Genomic DNA, 13,222 nt, shown 5'->3' on the forward strand with positions numbered 1-13,222 from the left:
GGGGCGTGAGCGGAAGACGGCCTAACGGTGTGCGGGACCGTAGCCCAGCTTCATGGAGACGGTTGCGAATAGTCCTCGCCGATACCCCAGGAGCAACAGTGTCCCTAATTTGCTGGGAAGTGGCGGTGCGGTCCCCTACGGCACTGCGTAGGATCCTACGGTCTTGGCGTGCATCCGTGCGTCGCTGCGGTCCGGTCCCAGGTCGACGGGCACGTGCACCTTCCGCCGACCACTGGCGACAACATCGATGTACTGTGGAGACCTCACGCCCCACGTGTTGAGCAATTCGGCGGTACGTCCACCCGGCCTCCCGCATGCCCACTATACGCCCTCGCTCAAAGTCCGTCAACTGCACATACGGTTCACGTCCACGCTGTCGCGGCATGCTACCAGTGTTAAAGACTGCGATGGAGCTCCGTATGCCACGGCAAACTGGCTTACACTGACGGCGGCGGTGCACAAATTCTGCGCAGCTAGCGCCATTCGACGGCCAACACCGCGGTTCCTGGTGTGTCCGCTGTGCCGTGCGTGTGATCATTGCTTGTACAGCCCTCTCGCAGTGTCCGGAGCAAGTATGGTGGGTCTGACACACCGGTGTCAATGTGTTCTTTTTTCCATTTCCAGGAGTGTATTATTTACAATTGACCGACTTCATTTTTACATTTTATTTGCTTATAGTTTCTGAACAGTGGCGTCCTTCCCTGATCATTTTATTTATCTCAGTTCCATATAAAGCTAAACAGCTTCGTCGCGGGTGAATGTTCGGTAGTATCACCAGATCTCGATTTAAAAAGAAGTTAATGCTGAACCTAGAATGTAAAAGAAATTATGGTAAGAGCTTTAGAAAAAGCTTACCTTTGATTTCATCGAATATTTGAATACTGTTCCTTATGTACCGTAGAAACTGTACACTAAGTTTGAGTTTGGGATAATTATGGAACTAATAGGTGTAATATTATCGTCTTTACTTTTTTCTTGCGCTTTAGTTTCGAAAAAATTTGCTTCATTATTTTGAAGTGGTAATAGAAGAAGATAAGGGGTTGTATTCGATAGAAAGAGATAATTTTAGTCCGAGATAGTGGCTGCAAGCAATAGTTATACACTGATACGCTAGAACATTATAACTTCTGCCCAGTGCGGCGTTGGATGTCGCCTGGTGGCGTTGCAGGGACGACACAGTAAGGAAAGTATATAAGAGGATCAAATACGACGTGGAATCATTCCAGCCATCACGTGGGCCGCAAGTGGGTGAAACCTTCCCGTTTCTTCTATATCTCTTTTGTTACCCAACCTGCCCTTCTAGAATAACCTATGAAACCTTCCCTTAGGATTTCTATCTCTTGCTTAATAATGACAAATGAGATCTTCCCTTTGAAATAAATTCTCTTTCTCAATCTTCGCATACAAATTTAAATGTTGCTTATTAAAAGTGATTTTCTGATTATTTTGACGAAACATAGAATGTGTCGTCGTCGTGGCCCTCAGTCGTTACCTGCAATAACCAAAAATTGTTCCTTACCTTTTTTTACTGTTACTGGATCGCCATCTGACTGCTACATCGAACTGCGACATGAATATACTTATTCTGTTTTACTATACCGTATTAGCTGCTGATGGGCTGTCATAATACGTGGCTGTCTTTATTACCAAAGCTGACGTTATTCTTTAATAGCAAAGCTGACGTTATTCTTTAATTAATTTGACTGAAGTTACGTAATACATAAACTTTTTCTTGACAACAAAAATATTTTGCAAAGTTTTACGTTTATGGTTTTTGGGATGGATTATAATCAGTAATGCAATATTTCTGGCAAAAATTAATTATATTCTGAAAACGAATCTTCAAATATTTACTGTTGGTAATGAAGTGATTTTACAAACGTTCAAATGAGACTTACTTCTTACAATAATCTTACAACTAGCATTGCGCAAACATACCTTCAGTAGCCTTGAGTTTCTCAAAAAAATAATTCAATAATATTATATTAACAGACTCTTCCGTCGGTTCTTGATAGAACAACATTATAATAAATGAAAAGCACCAGTTTGCTTTTGTTCTACAATATTACTTTTATTATTATCCGGTTTTCGGCTTACAAGGCCATCTTCAGACATTTGCTGAGTATTATCACCAAAGAAGTTAAATGTTAGCAAACAACATTGGAAGAGAAGTAACACATCTAGACTGAAGTAGAAACATACAGTAAGTAACATCTTTGGAATGAAAAAGTAAAAACTGAACAGTCCATAAATAACAATGGAGTAGACACGAAAAACTTTAGCACAAAATAGAAATAGCATGCCTATATAACAGTTTCTATTAATAAACAAAACTAAAAAAAATAAAATAAAGTTAATACTAGACAAGGCTGTATCAGGAGGTATGAAACATCGAGAGTGATACACAACCAATTAAAAGAAGAGACAGTTATCAGTGTAAATGCGGAATACATAAGGAACTTAAGCAATATCAATAAGATAAACAGAAATAAATAAAAGCAGTAAAATGGAGGTGTTTGAGGACATACAGTTTGAGAGTGTGGTGGTACTGCATTTTAACATTAACATTATAATCAAAGCAGTGGCCATGTAACAGTTTTCATTAAATAAATGAGCAAAGTAAAACATGAACAGTGTTTGATGAGACAACTACAATGGGTGTTAGACATGGACAATAATACAAGTACCAGTTAAAAGAAAGCCTTAACTATTGAGATTACAGTCTATGTGGAATACAAAGACAACTTCAACAAAACAAAGCAACTTAATGAATACAGGAAAATGAGAATATGTAGGAAGAGAGAGTCTGGTAAGTAATGAACAACAAAGATGATTATATGAAGTTTAGGAGAGGGGAAGTGTTGAACTGTGTCTGGTCATTTAGGATGAGATCTGGACTGTTAGCAAGATGTTTGTTAATTTCCAGGGCTTCCAGTAGGTTGAGTTTACGGCCTTTGTTTGCTAATTGAAGTACATGGGACACTGGCTGGTAGTTGTCACCCTCACTCAGTACATGCTCAGCAAATGCAGAGTCTGAATTCTGCAACCTCCAGCTGCGTTCATGTTCAGCCAGCCTAGTTGCTATGTCTCTGCCTGACTGACCAATGTAAAATTTGTCACGATCAGAACAGAAGATTTTGTATAGCCCACTGTTGGCTAATAACTGGATCTTGTCTTTGCTATTAAAAACACACTGGGCTGTCGTGTTTCTGACATAGTAGGAAAGTCTATACTTGGAGGATTTTAGTGTTTTGGCTACAATCTGTGATACCTAACCTAGAAATGGTAGTGTACACCATTTCTTGCAGAGAGTGGATGGTTCAAATGGCTCTGAGCACTATGGGACTTAACAGCTGAGGTCATCAGTTCCCTAGAACTTAGAACTAAGGACATCACACACATCCATGCTCGAGGCAGGATTCGAACCTGCAACCGTAGCGGTTGCAACTGACGCGCCTAGAACCGCTCGGCCACTCCGGCCGGCAGACAGTGGATGGGGAAGGTGGTGGGGCATAGAGGAGGGGTATAATTTTCCGTTTTTGTTTCCTGTGCAAGATGTGGTCAATGAGAACTGGATTGTAGCCATTGGCTGTGCCAATAAATTTTATTGTATCTAATTCTGCTTTAAAATCCTCTCTGGACATGGGGATAGATATGAGACGGTGTACTATTGACTGGAAAGCTGCATGTTTGTGAGCTATGGGTGTTGTGAGCAAGAAGGTATTACTGTGTCTGTAGTTGTTGTTTTACTGTAAATTTTGAAACAACGTGTGTGTGTGTGTGTGTGTGTGTGTGTGTGTGTGTGTGTGTGTATACTGATGTCAATGGTGAGATCTAAGACGTTTATGGATTTGTTGCCAATCTCCATAGTGAACTGGATATTTTTATGTTGACTGTTCAGGTTTTTCAAGAATGTGTTGAGTTGTCTTGTAGTACCAGTCCACATACACAGGACATCATCTACATATCTAAACCAGTATTTGATGTTTGCACTCAAAGGTGCTGTTTTTAGAATATTTTGTTCAAAATGATCCATAAATATTTCAGCCCACAGTGGACTAAGAGGGGAACCCATAGCTAAGCCATCTAATTGTTTATAAAGAGTCCCTTGGAACTGGAAATAGTTCTGTGTGAGGCATTCTGTGTGGCCAGTCTCAAGTCATTCAGTTATACAGGATTGACATTAGACTTGCACATCAGCTTTGTCAGAATAGAATACATTAATATTCTGACAAAGATGATGCACAAGTCTAATGTCAATCCTGTAGAATTGAATGACTTGAGACTGGCGACATAGACATGCCTCGCAGACAACTACACTCCTGGAAATTGAAATAAGAACACCGTGAATTCATTGTCCCAGAAAGGGGAAACTTTATTGACACATTCCTGGGGTCAGATACATCACATGATCACACTGACAGAACCACAGGCACATAGACACAGGCAACAGAGCATGCACAATGTCGGCACTAGTACAGTGTATATCCACCTTTCGCAGCAATGCAGGCTGCTATTCTCCCATGGAGACGATCGTAGAGATGCTGGATGTAGTCCTGTGGAACGGCTTGCCATGCCATTTCCACCTGGCGCCTCAGTTGGACCAGCGTTCGTGCTGGACGTGCAGACCGCGTGAGACGACGCTTCATCCAGTCCCAAACATGCTCAATGGGGGACAGATCCGGAGATCTTGCTGGCCAGGGTAGTTGACTTACACCTTCTAGAGCACGTTGGGTGGCACGGGATACATGCGGACGTGCATTGTCCTGTTGGAACAGCAAGTTCCCTTGCCGGTCTAGGAATGGTAGAACGATGGGTTCGATGACGGTTTGGATGTACCGTGCACTATTCAGTGTCCCCTCGACGATCACCAGTGGTGTACGGCCAGTGTAGGAGATCGCTCCCCACACCATGATGCCGGGTGTTGGCCCTGTGTGCCTCGGTCGTATGCAGTCCTGATTGTGGCGCTCACCTGCACGGCGCCAAACACGCATACGACCATCATTGGCACCAAGGCAGAAGCGACTCTCATCGCTGAAGACGACACGTCTCCATTCGTCCCTCCATTCACGCCTGTCGCGACACCACTGGAGGCGGGCTGCACGATGTTGGGGCGTGAGCGGAAGACGGCCTAACGGTGTGCGGGACCGTAGCCCAGCTTCATGGAGACGGTTGCGAATGGTCCTCGCCGATACCCCAGGAGCAACAGTGTCCCTAATTTGCTGGGAAGTGGCGGTGCGGTCCCCTACGGCACTGCGTAGGATCCTACGGTCTTGGCGTGCATCCGTGCGTCGCTGCGGTCCGGTCCCAGGTCGACGGGCACGTGCACCTTCCGCCGACCACTGGCGACAACATCGATGTACTGTGGAGACCTCACGCCCCACGTGTTGAGCAATTCGGCGGTACGTCCACCCGGCCTCCCGCATGCCCACTATACGCCCTCGCTCAAAGTCCGTCAACTGCACAGGTTCACGTCCACGCTGTCGCGGCATGCTACCAGTGTTAAAGACTGCGATGGAGCTCCGTATGCCACGGCAAACTGGCTGACACTGACGGCGGCGGTGCACAAATGCTGCGCAGCTAGCGCCATTCGACGGCCAACACCGCGGTTCCTGGTGTGTCCGCTGTGCCGTGCGTGTGATCATTGCTTGTACAGCCCTCTCGCAGTGTCCGGAGCAAGTATGGTGGGTCTGACACACCGGTGTCAATGTGTTCTTTTTTCCATTTCCAGGAGTGTATTTCCAGTTCCAAGGGACTCTTTATAAAGCGATGCCCAAGCGAGAGTTTAAGAACACAACTGCGAGCGAGCTTGATGTCCGCGCTGGATGCCTGTAGTGTACGACTACTCGCCGCTCTTCTTGTAGTGCGTGACGTGTGTTTGTGTGGACGGTGTGCTGGCAGGGTCCTGGCGACGGGGCGGCGCCGTGGGCGGCGGGCCTGCTGTTCGCGGCCCACCCGGTGCACACGGAGGCCGTGGCGGGCCTGGTGGGACGCGCCGACGAAGGCGCCGCCCTGCTGCTGCTGCTGGCGCTGCTGCTGCACGAGGCGCACTGCCGCCGCAGGCGCGCAGCTCCGCCAGGTCAGTGCTGCACCACTACACTGTACTTAGACTAGAATGTCTTTGAGATTGGCCAAATGTTCTCCGGTCATCACCCGAGTCTTGGCGTCGTGTTGTCGTAATCATTCATACAGGCGAAGTGTTGCGTTCCTGTACAGTTTGGTCCTCTACACTGAGGCTGTGAAATTCATGGGATACTTCCTCATATCGTGTCGAACATCCATTTGCCCGGCGTGCAGCACCTCGACGTCACATGGTCTCAACAAGTCGCTAGAGCCCCCTCCAAGAATATTGAGCCTTGCTGCATCTATAGTGGTCTATAATTGCAAAAGCGTGCCCGTGCAGCGATTTGTACACGACGGGATTCATGTCGGGCGATCTGGGTGGCCAAATCATTCGCTTCAATCGCCCTCAATGTTCTGCAAACCACTTTCGAACAAATGTGGCCGGTGACATGGCGCATCGTCATCCAAAAAATTCTACCGTTTTTTGGGAACAAAGAGTCCATGAAGGGCTGCAAATGGTCCAGGTAGCCGAAGATAACCATTTACAGTCAACAATCGCTTCAGCTCCACCACAGGACTCAGTATATTCCATGTAAACTCAGCCCATACCATTATAGATCCACCACCATTCTGCACAGTCCCTTCTTGACAACTTGGGTCCACGGCTTCGTGCGGTCCGCGTCACACTCGAAACCTACCGTCAGCTCTAACCAACTGGAATCGAGACTCACCGGAGCAGGCCACGGTTTTCCATAACTCTAGGGTCCAACAAGTGTGGTTACGAGCCCAGGACAGGCGCTGCAGACGATGTTGTGCTGCTATCAAAGGCACTCCCGTCGATCGCCTGCTGGCACACCCCGTTGACGCCAACTTTCGCCGCACTGTCCTAACGAATCCGTCCGCCTCTGCTCTCGGTCGTTAAGTGAAGGCAGACGTCCACTGGGTTATGTAGTGAGAGGTAAAGCTTGAAATGTGGTATTCTCGGCACGCTATTGGCATTATGAATGTCGGAGTACTTAATCCTCCGAAATGGAGTGTCGAACTGCTATTTCCCGTCGTCCGGTCATAGTCACGTCGACAGTTTGTCACATGAATCACCTGAGCAGAATTAACAGTTCCGGCAATGCACTCCCCTTTATACCTTGTGCCCGCGATACTGCCACCGTTTGTACACTGCTGGCCATTAAAAATGCTACACCACGAAGATGACGTTCTACAGACGCGAAATTTAACCGACAGGAAGAAGATGCTGTGACATTTAAATGATTACCTTTTCAGAGTATTCACACAAGGTTGACACCGGTGGCGACACGTACAAAGTTCTGACATGAGGAAAGTTTCGAACCGATTTCTCATCCACAAACAGCAGTTGACCGGTGTTGCCTGGTGAAACGTTGATGTAATGCCTCGTGTAAGGAGGAGAACATACCCACACGTATCCGACTTTGATAAAGGTCCAATTGTAGCCTATCGCGATTGCGGTTTATCGTATCGCGACACTGCTGCTCGCGTTGGTCGAGATCCAATGACTGTTAGCAGAATACGGAATCGGTGGGTTCAGGAGGGTAATACGGAAAGCCGTACTGGATCCCAACGCCCTCATATCACTAGCAGTCGAGATGACAGTCATCCTATCCGCATGGCTGTAACGGATCGTACAGCTAAGTCTCGATCCCTGAGTCAACAGATGGGGACGTTAGCAAGACAACAACCAACTGCACGAACAGTTCGATGACATTTACAACAGCATGGACTATCAGCTCGGAGACAATGCCTGCGGTTACCCTTGACGCTGCATCAGAGACAGGAGCGCCAGCGATAGTGTACTCAACGACGAACCTGGGTGCACGAATGGCAAAACGTCATTATTCCGGGTGAATACAGGTTCTGTTTACAACATCATGATGGTCGAATCCGTGTTTGGCGACATCGCGGTGAACGCACATTGGAAGCGTGTATTTGTCATCGCCATACTGGCGTATCACCCGGCGTGATTATATGGGGTGCCATTGGTTACACGTCTCGGTCACCTCTTGTTCGCATTGACGGCACTTTGAACAGTGGACGGTACATTTCAGATGTGTTACGACCAGTGGCTCTACGCTTCATTTGATTCCTGCGAAACCCTACATTTCAGCAGGATAATGCACGCCCGTATGTTGCAGGTCCTGTACGGGCCTTTCTGGATACAGAAACACATTCTCCAGATCCCTCGCCAATTGAAAACGTCTGGTCAATGGTGGGTGAGCAGCAACTGGCTCGTCACAATACGCCAGTCACTACTCTTGATGAACTGTGGTATCGTGTTGAAGCTGCATGGGCAGCTGTACCTGTACACGCCATCCAAGCTCTTATTTGACTCGATGCCCAGGCGTATCAAGGCCGTTATTACGGCCAGAGGTGATTTTTCTGGGTACTGATTTCTCAGGATCTACGCACCCAAATTGCGTGAAAATATAATGACATGTCAGTTCTAGTATAATATATTTGTCCAATGAATACCCGTTTATGATCTGCATTTCTTCTTGGTGTATCAATTTTAATGGCCAGTATTGTTTGTGTGCATGCCGCTATCCCATGAGTTTTGCCACTTCAGTGTACAGCAGCAGCCCAACTGGTGTGCCAATGACATTCCTCCAGTAGTAATATCGTGATCGGTGTTGCATCGGGGTGAGGAGTACCGCTCGTCGAGTCCTGGTGCTGCCTGTCTATTCCGCCCACTTCCTCCACCGCTTTCACATTAGAGGGTTTAAGAAGTAATTTTTTAACGTAGGGTGTCCATTCGTCCCATTTTTCCAAAATATCCCGCTGTCCCGAAAGTTTCTTTGGGGACACTCAGACTCCCCACGTTTTCGTATTCTCCTTGTCCGACGTATTTTACGCTATTTGATGTTTAATTTCCAATGTAATGCGCAATGCACAATTCTGTTCGCTAGGAATCGCCACTTGTACAACTTGCTCTACAATCTTTGTTTATTTATTATTCATGATTTTCACTGTCGGTAATGAAGATTCACATTCACTGTTTGATCGTCCAAAACGAAAGTGTATCATAACAGCAATGTAACAGAGAGTTGACTTTTACCACTGATAATGGAGAAACTGTAGAATGTAATTTGTGCAAATCGTACTTTGACCAATGTCTGACCTTCCACCATGTGCAAAAGTAAAGCATGATTTGCACACCGTACATCATGTTAAGATGGAGAAATATAATGTGAGTGTTCAAACGAAAATGCACTTATTAATAAAATACGTAAAAGTGAATAGTATGGTGATGGTTCAACAGAATAATCGTAAAAAGTGATTTCGGAACATCTGAGTTCGCAATGCAAAGATAAACTTCTGTGCGATATTGCAGTGTCTGTGCTGTTCAGACGAACAATGGAATGTTCCTTCGGACATCCGCTCATGTTCGAAGGAACAGGCACTGCAGCGGTTACAGTCGTTATGAAATGCGTGAAATGTATTCGTAGTTACGAAAATTGACAACCATCAGCTGTATAATGGAATGACGACAATGAAAATCCGTGCCTGACCGGGACTCGAGCCTGGATTCCCCTCTTACCGCGACTGGTCGCCTTACCATTTGGCGACTCACGGCCAGAACCAAACCATGTGTCTACAACCTGCACTCGTACACTAAAATGTCTCCCCTGTACAGGTATTATCATAATGGATGTAAGAGAGCAGGTTGTAGGCACACGGTTGACGACATATGGAAGTTTGGCTCTGGCCGAGAGTCATGCTCGGGAAGCCTACATCTACATTTATACTCCGCAAGCCACCCAACGGTGTGTGGTGGAGGGCACTTTACGTGCCACTGTCATTACCTTCCTTTTCTGTTCCAGTCGCGTATGGTTCGCGGGAAGAACGACAGCCGGAAAGCCTCCGAGCGTGCTAGAATCTCTCTAATTTTACATGCGTGATCTCCTCGGGAGGTATAAGTAGGAGGAAGCAATATATTCGATACCTCATCCAGAAACGCACCCTCTCGAAACCTGGACAGCAAGCTACACCGCGATGCAGGAGCGTCTCTCTTGCAGAGTCTGCCACTTGAGTTTGCTAAACATCTCCGTAACGCTTACCAAATAACCCTGTGACGAAACGCGCCGCTCTTCTTTGGATCTTCTCTATCTCTTCTGTCAACCCGACCTGGTACGGATCCCACACTGATGAGCAATACTCGAGTATAGGTCGAACGAGTGTTTTGTAAGTCACCTCCTTTGTTGATGGACTACATTTTCTAAGGACTCTCCCAATGAATCTCAACCTGGTACCCGCCTTACCAACAATTAATTTTATATGATCATTCCACTTCAAATCGTTCCGCACGCGTACTCCCAGATATTTTACAGAAGTAATTGCTACCAATGTTTGTTCCGCTATCATATAATCATACAATAAAGGATCCTTCTTTCTATGTATTCGCAATACATTACATTTGTCTATGTTAAGGGTCAGTTGCCACTCCCTGCACCAAGTGCCTATCCGCTGCAGATCTTCCTGCATTTCGCTGCAATTTTCTAATTCTGTAACTTCTCTGTATACTACAGCATCATCCGCGAAAAGCCGCATGGAACTTCCGACACTATCTACTAGGTCATTCATATATATTGTGAAAAGCAATGGTCTCATAACACTCCGCTGTGGCACGCCAGAGGTTACTTTAACGTCTGTAGGCGTCTCTCCATTGAGACCAAAATGCTGTGTTCTGTTTGCTAAAAACTCTTCAATCCAGCAACACAGCTGGTCTGATACTCCGTACGCTATTACCTAATGGTAAGGCGACCGCTCGCGATAAAAGTTCCGGGTTCGACTCCCATCCGGCGCTAATTTTTAATTGTCGTCAGTCCATGATACACCTGATGGTTGTCCACATATGCAACAGCGAATACATTTCATCTGAACTTCTACGCCCATTAATTTTCTACATACAATTTGTTTCTTTTTATTCGATTAATTGTCCCAGGTTTTTTCTAAACTTTATAAAACGTGCCCGTTTTTTTTTTAATAAAAATGAAACGGACCCCCCTATGCTAACGACACATCTCATGCGGAGCTCAGCTGGAAACGCTGTCCTGGGTGACAAAATGGTCACGTGCTCTTACTTTCACTGCCGCTCTGATGACCGAATCCCCCAACCAGTTGGCGTGGCGCAGCACCTTCGTCTATACAGAAACAAGCACGTGTCCTTTGTTCACTCTGTCCTCTCCCACTGATTTTGTATCGGCTTGCCGTAGCCGATCGCTCCTCACATGATTTCAACAACGATGCGAGATGCATCACTGGGTCTGGCCGATGCAGTCCGTGCCACACTTAGAACTGATGCTGACGACGTCAGTTGCCCTTTGCCTTAGTTGGACTTTGACTGATCCAAGCATATACTTGATTGTATCTACTGAGTAGTAAATGGGTTTTTATGTCCTACTTCTCCATTATCCTGACGATTTTGACGATCTGCGGCCCTGCGTACAGTAGGAACGCCAGGCACTTAATTTTTTGTTCTGAACTGTTTTCTTTCTTCTTCATGCACGGGTCACGGGTGCAGAGCGCGTCTTATTTGCGTCTCCGAGTAGCCTTTCGTGTGAAGTGTTTGTGCAGACGGTGTAACACAGTAGGCATACTTTTCTGCCAGCTGACGACCGAAATATGACAATATATAAAGGACGTTCATAAGCAGAATCCAATAGTAAGTCACTTTGAATAAGATCACTGCCAAGGCGATCGAGACGTCGGCATTGTAGTTGTTTTAGTGTTCCATGATAAGGCGGCCTAATACCTAAAATCATTTAATTCAAATTGACACTGGGAGTGGACACCTATAAACTTATATCTTTCATTCCATCTTCAGGTGGCATTTGTGGGATCCTGACCAACTGACCCGATCGTATTACGGTACGATAAACTGTGCTCTTGATAGTCCCAGTGTAGTCGAGCTTGAATTCTGACAGATGTTGTTTTTGTCAGAAACAAAGTAGATTCAAATGCATTTTCTGAAAGAGGAAACCGTTACATAATCTTTCCATATGTACGGAATGTAAATGACATTTCTCCTGCACGCTTTGTGAGGTTACGCCGGAATGATACATCATTTTCATATCCAAGTATGTAGAATACTTCATGGCTGTTTCATATTTCTTGCATGTTTGTCTGCATCGGCTTGAAATTTTAACAGATAACAATGTTAATTGGATAAAATGCTAAACGAAACATTACTTCTGCTCCCACCGAGCTATGTTTATACTGTAATCAAAGATTTGCACTATCTAATCAAAGGTGCCTGGACACCTATTACTGGAACAGCTATTAGTGAACATTAATATGAGGCGTATCTACCCTCCACCTTTGTGACGGCTTGAACACCGCTGGGAACAGATACAGTGAATTGTCTGAATGTCTGTGGCCGAATAGCATCCGATTCTTCCCAAGAGCGGAAATCAGAGAAGGTAGTGATGTTGGATGCTGTCGTTCGGAGAAAATTCGGCGTTCTAACTCACCCCAAAGATGTTCCATTGGGTTCAGTCGGGGTCCGTGCAGGCCATTCCATTTCAGAAATGTTATTGTCCACATACCATTGCCTCAGATGCTGCTTTATAACGGGGTGCATTTCGCGGCTAATACAATCATCGTCTCTGAACTGCTCCTCAGCTGTACGCACTACAGGATGCTGTAAAATGTCACACCGCATTTAGCAGTTTCTCAACCGCAATAAGGGCACGACACCTTAATTGCAAATAATGACCCCATACTGTAATATCATCTCCTCTGTACTTCTCTATCGGAACTACACAAGATGACTGGTAAGTCCCACACGGATTAGGCAAATCCGAACCCATCCATCGAATTGCCATAGGTTACAGCGGGATTCATCACTACAAACCACTCGTTTCCAGCTACCCGCTATCGAGTAGCATCGCTCTCAACATCACCTCAAGCACCGCCTAGCGTTGACTACAGAAATCTGTGATAAGAAACTTCCTGTAGCAAGGTCGCATAAATATTTATTTTCAACAGCCAGTTTCTACAGGCTTAGCTTCGTGTTAATTTTGTTTTCGAACAAAAATTTTTGAATACCAGAAGATGTCAGCGAGGTATGCTGAAACCGACTTTCGGAAATATACACTACTGGCCATTACAATTGCTACACCAAGAAGAA

At 45.8% G+C, this 13,222-nt stretch overlaps 1 protein-coding gene across 1 annotated transcript in view; it reads left to right on the forward strand.

Moving 5' to 3' along the window:
- The window catches only part of LOC126095421 (protein O-mannosyl-transferase TMTC2-like), a 1,040,622-nt gene that overhangs the window by 413,060 nt on the left and 614,340 nt on the right, over nucleotides 1–13,222 (forward strand). The window contains exon 6 of the mRNA XM_049910218.1: nucleotides 5,933–6,079. Within this exon, the coding sequence (XP_049766175.1) occupies nucleotides 5,933–6,079 (147 nt within the window). The remainder of the gene's footprint in view (nucleotides 1–5,932; nucleotides 6,080–13,222) is intronic.

The sequence above is a fragment of the Schistocerca cancellata genome, chromosome 8 (assembly GCF_023864275.1).
Source record: "Schistocerca cancellata isolate TAMUIC-IGC-003103 chromosome 8, iqSchCanc2.1, whole genome shotgun sequence".
Taxonomy (NCBI): Eukaryota; Metazoa; Arthropoda; class Insecta; order Orthoptera; family Acrididae; genus Schistocerca; species Schistocerca cancellata.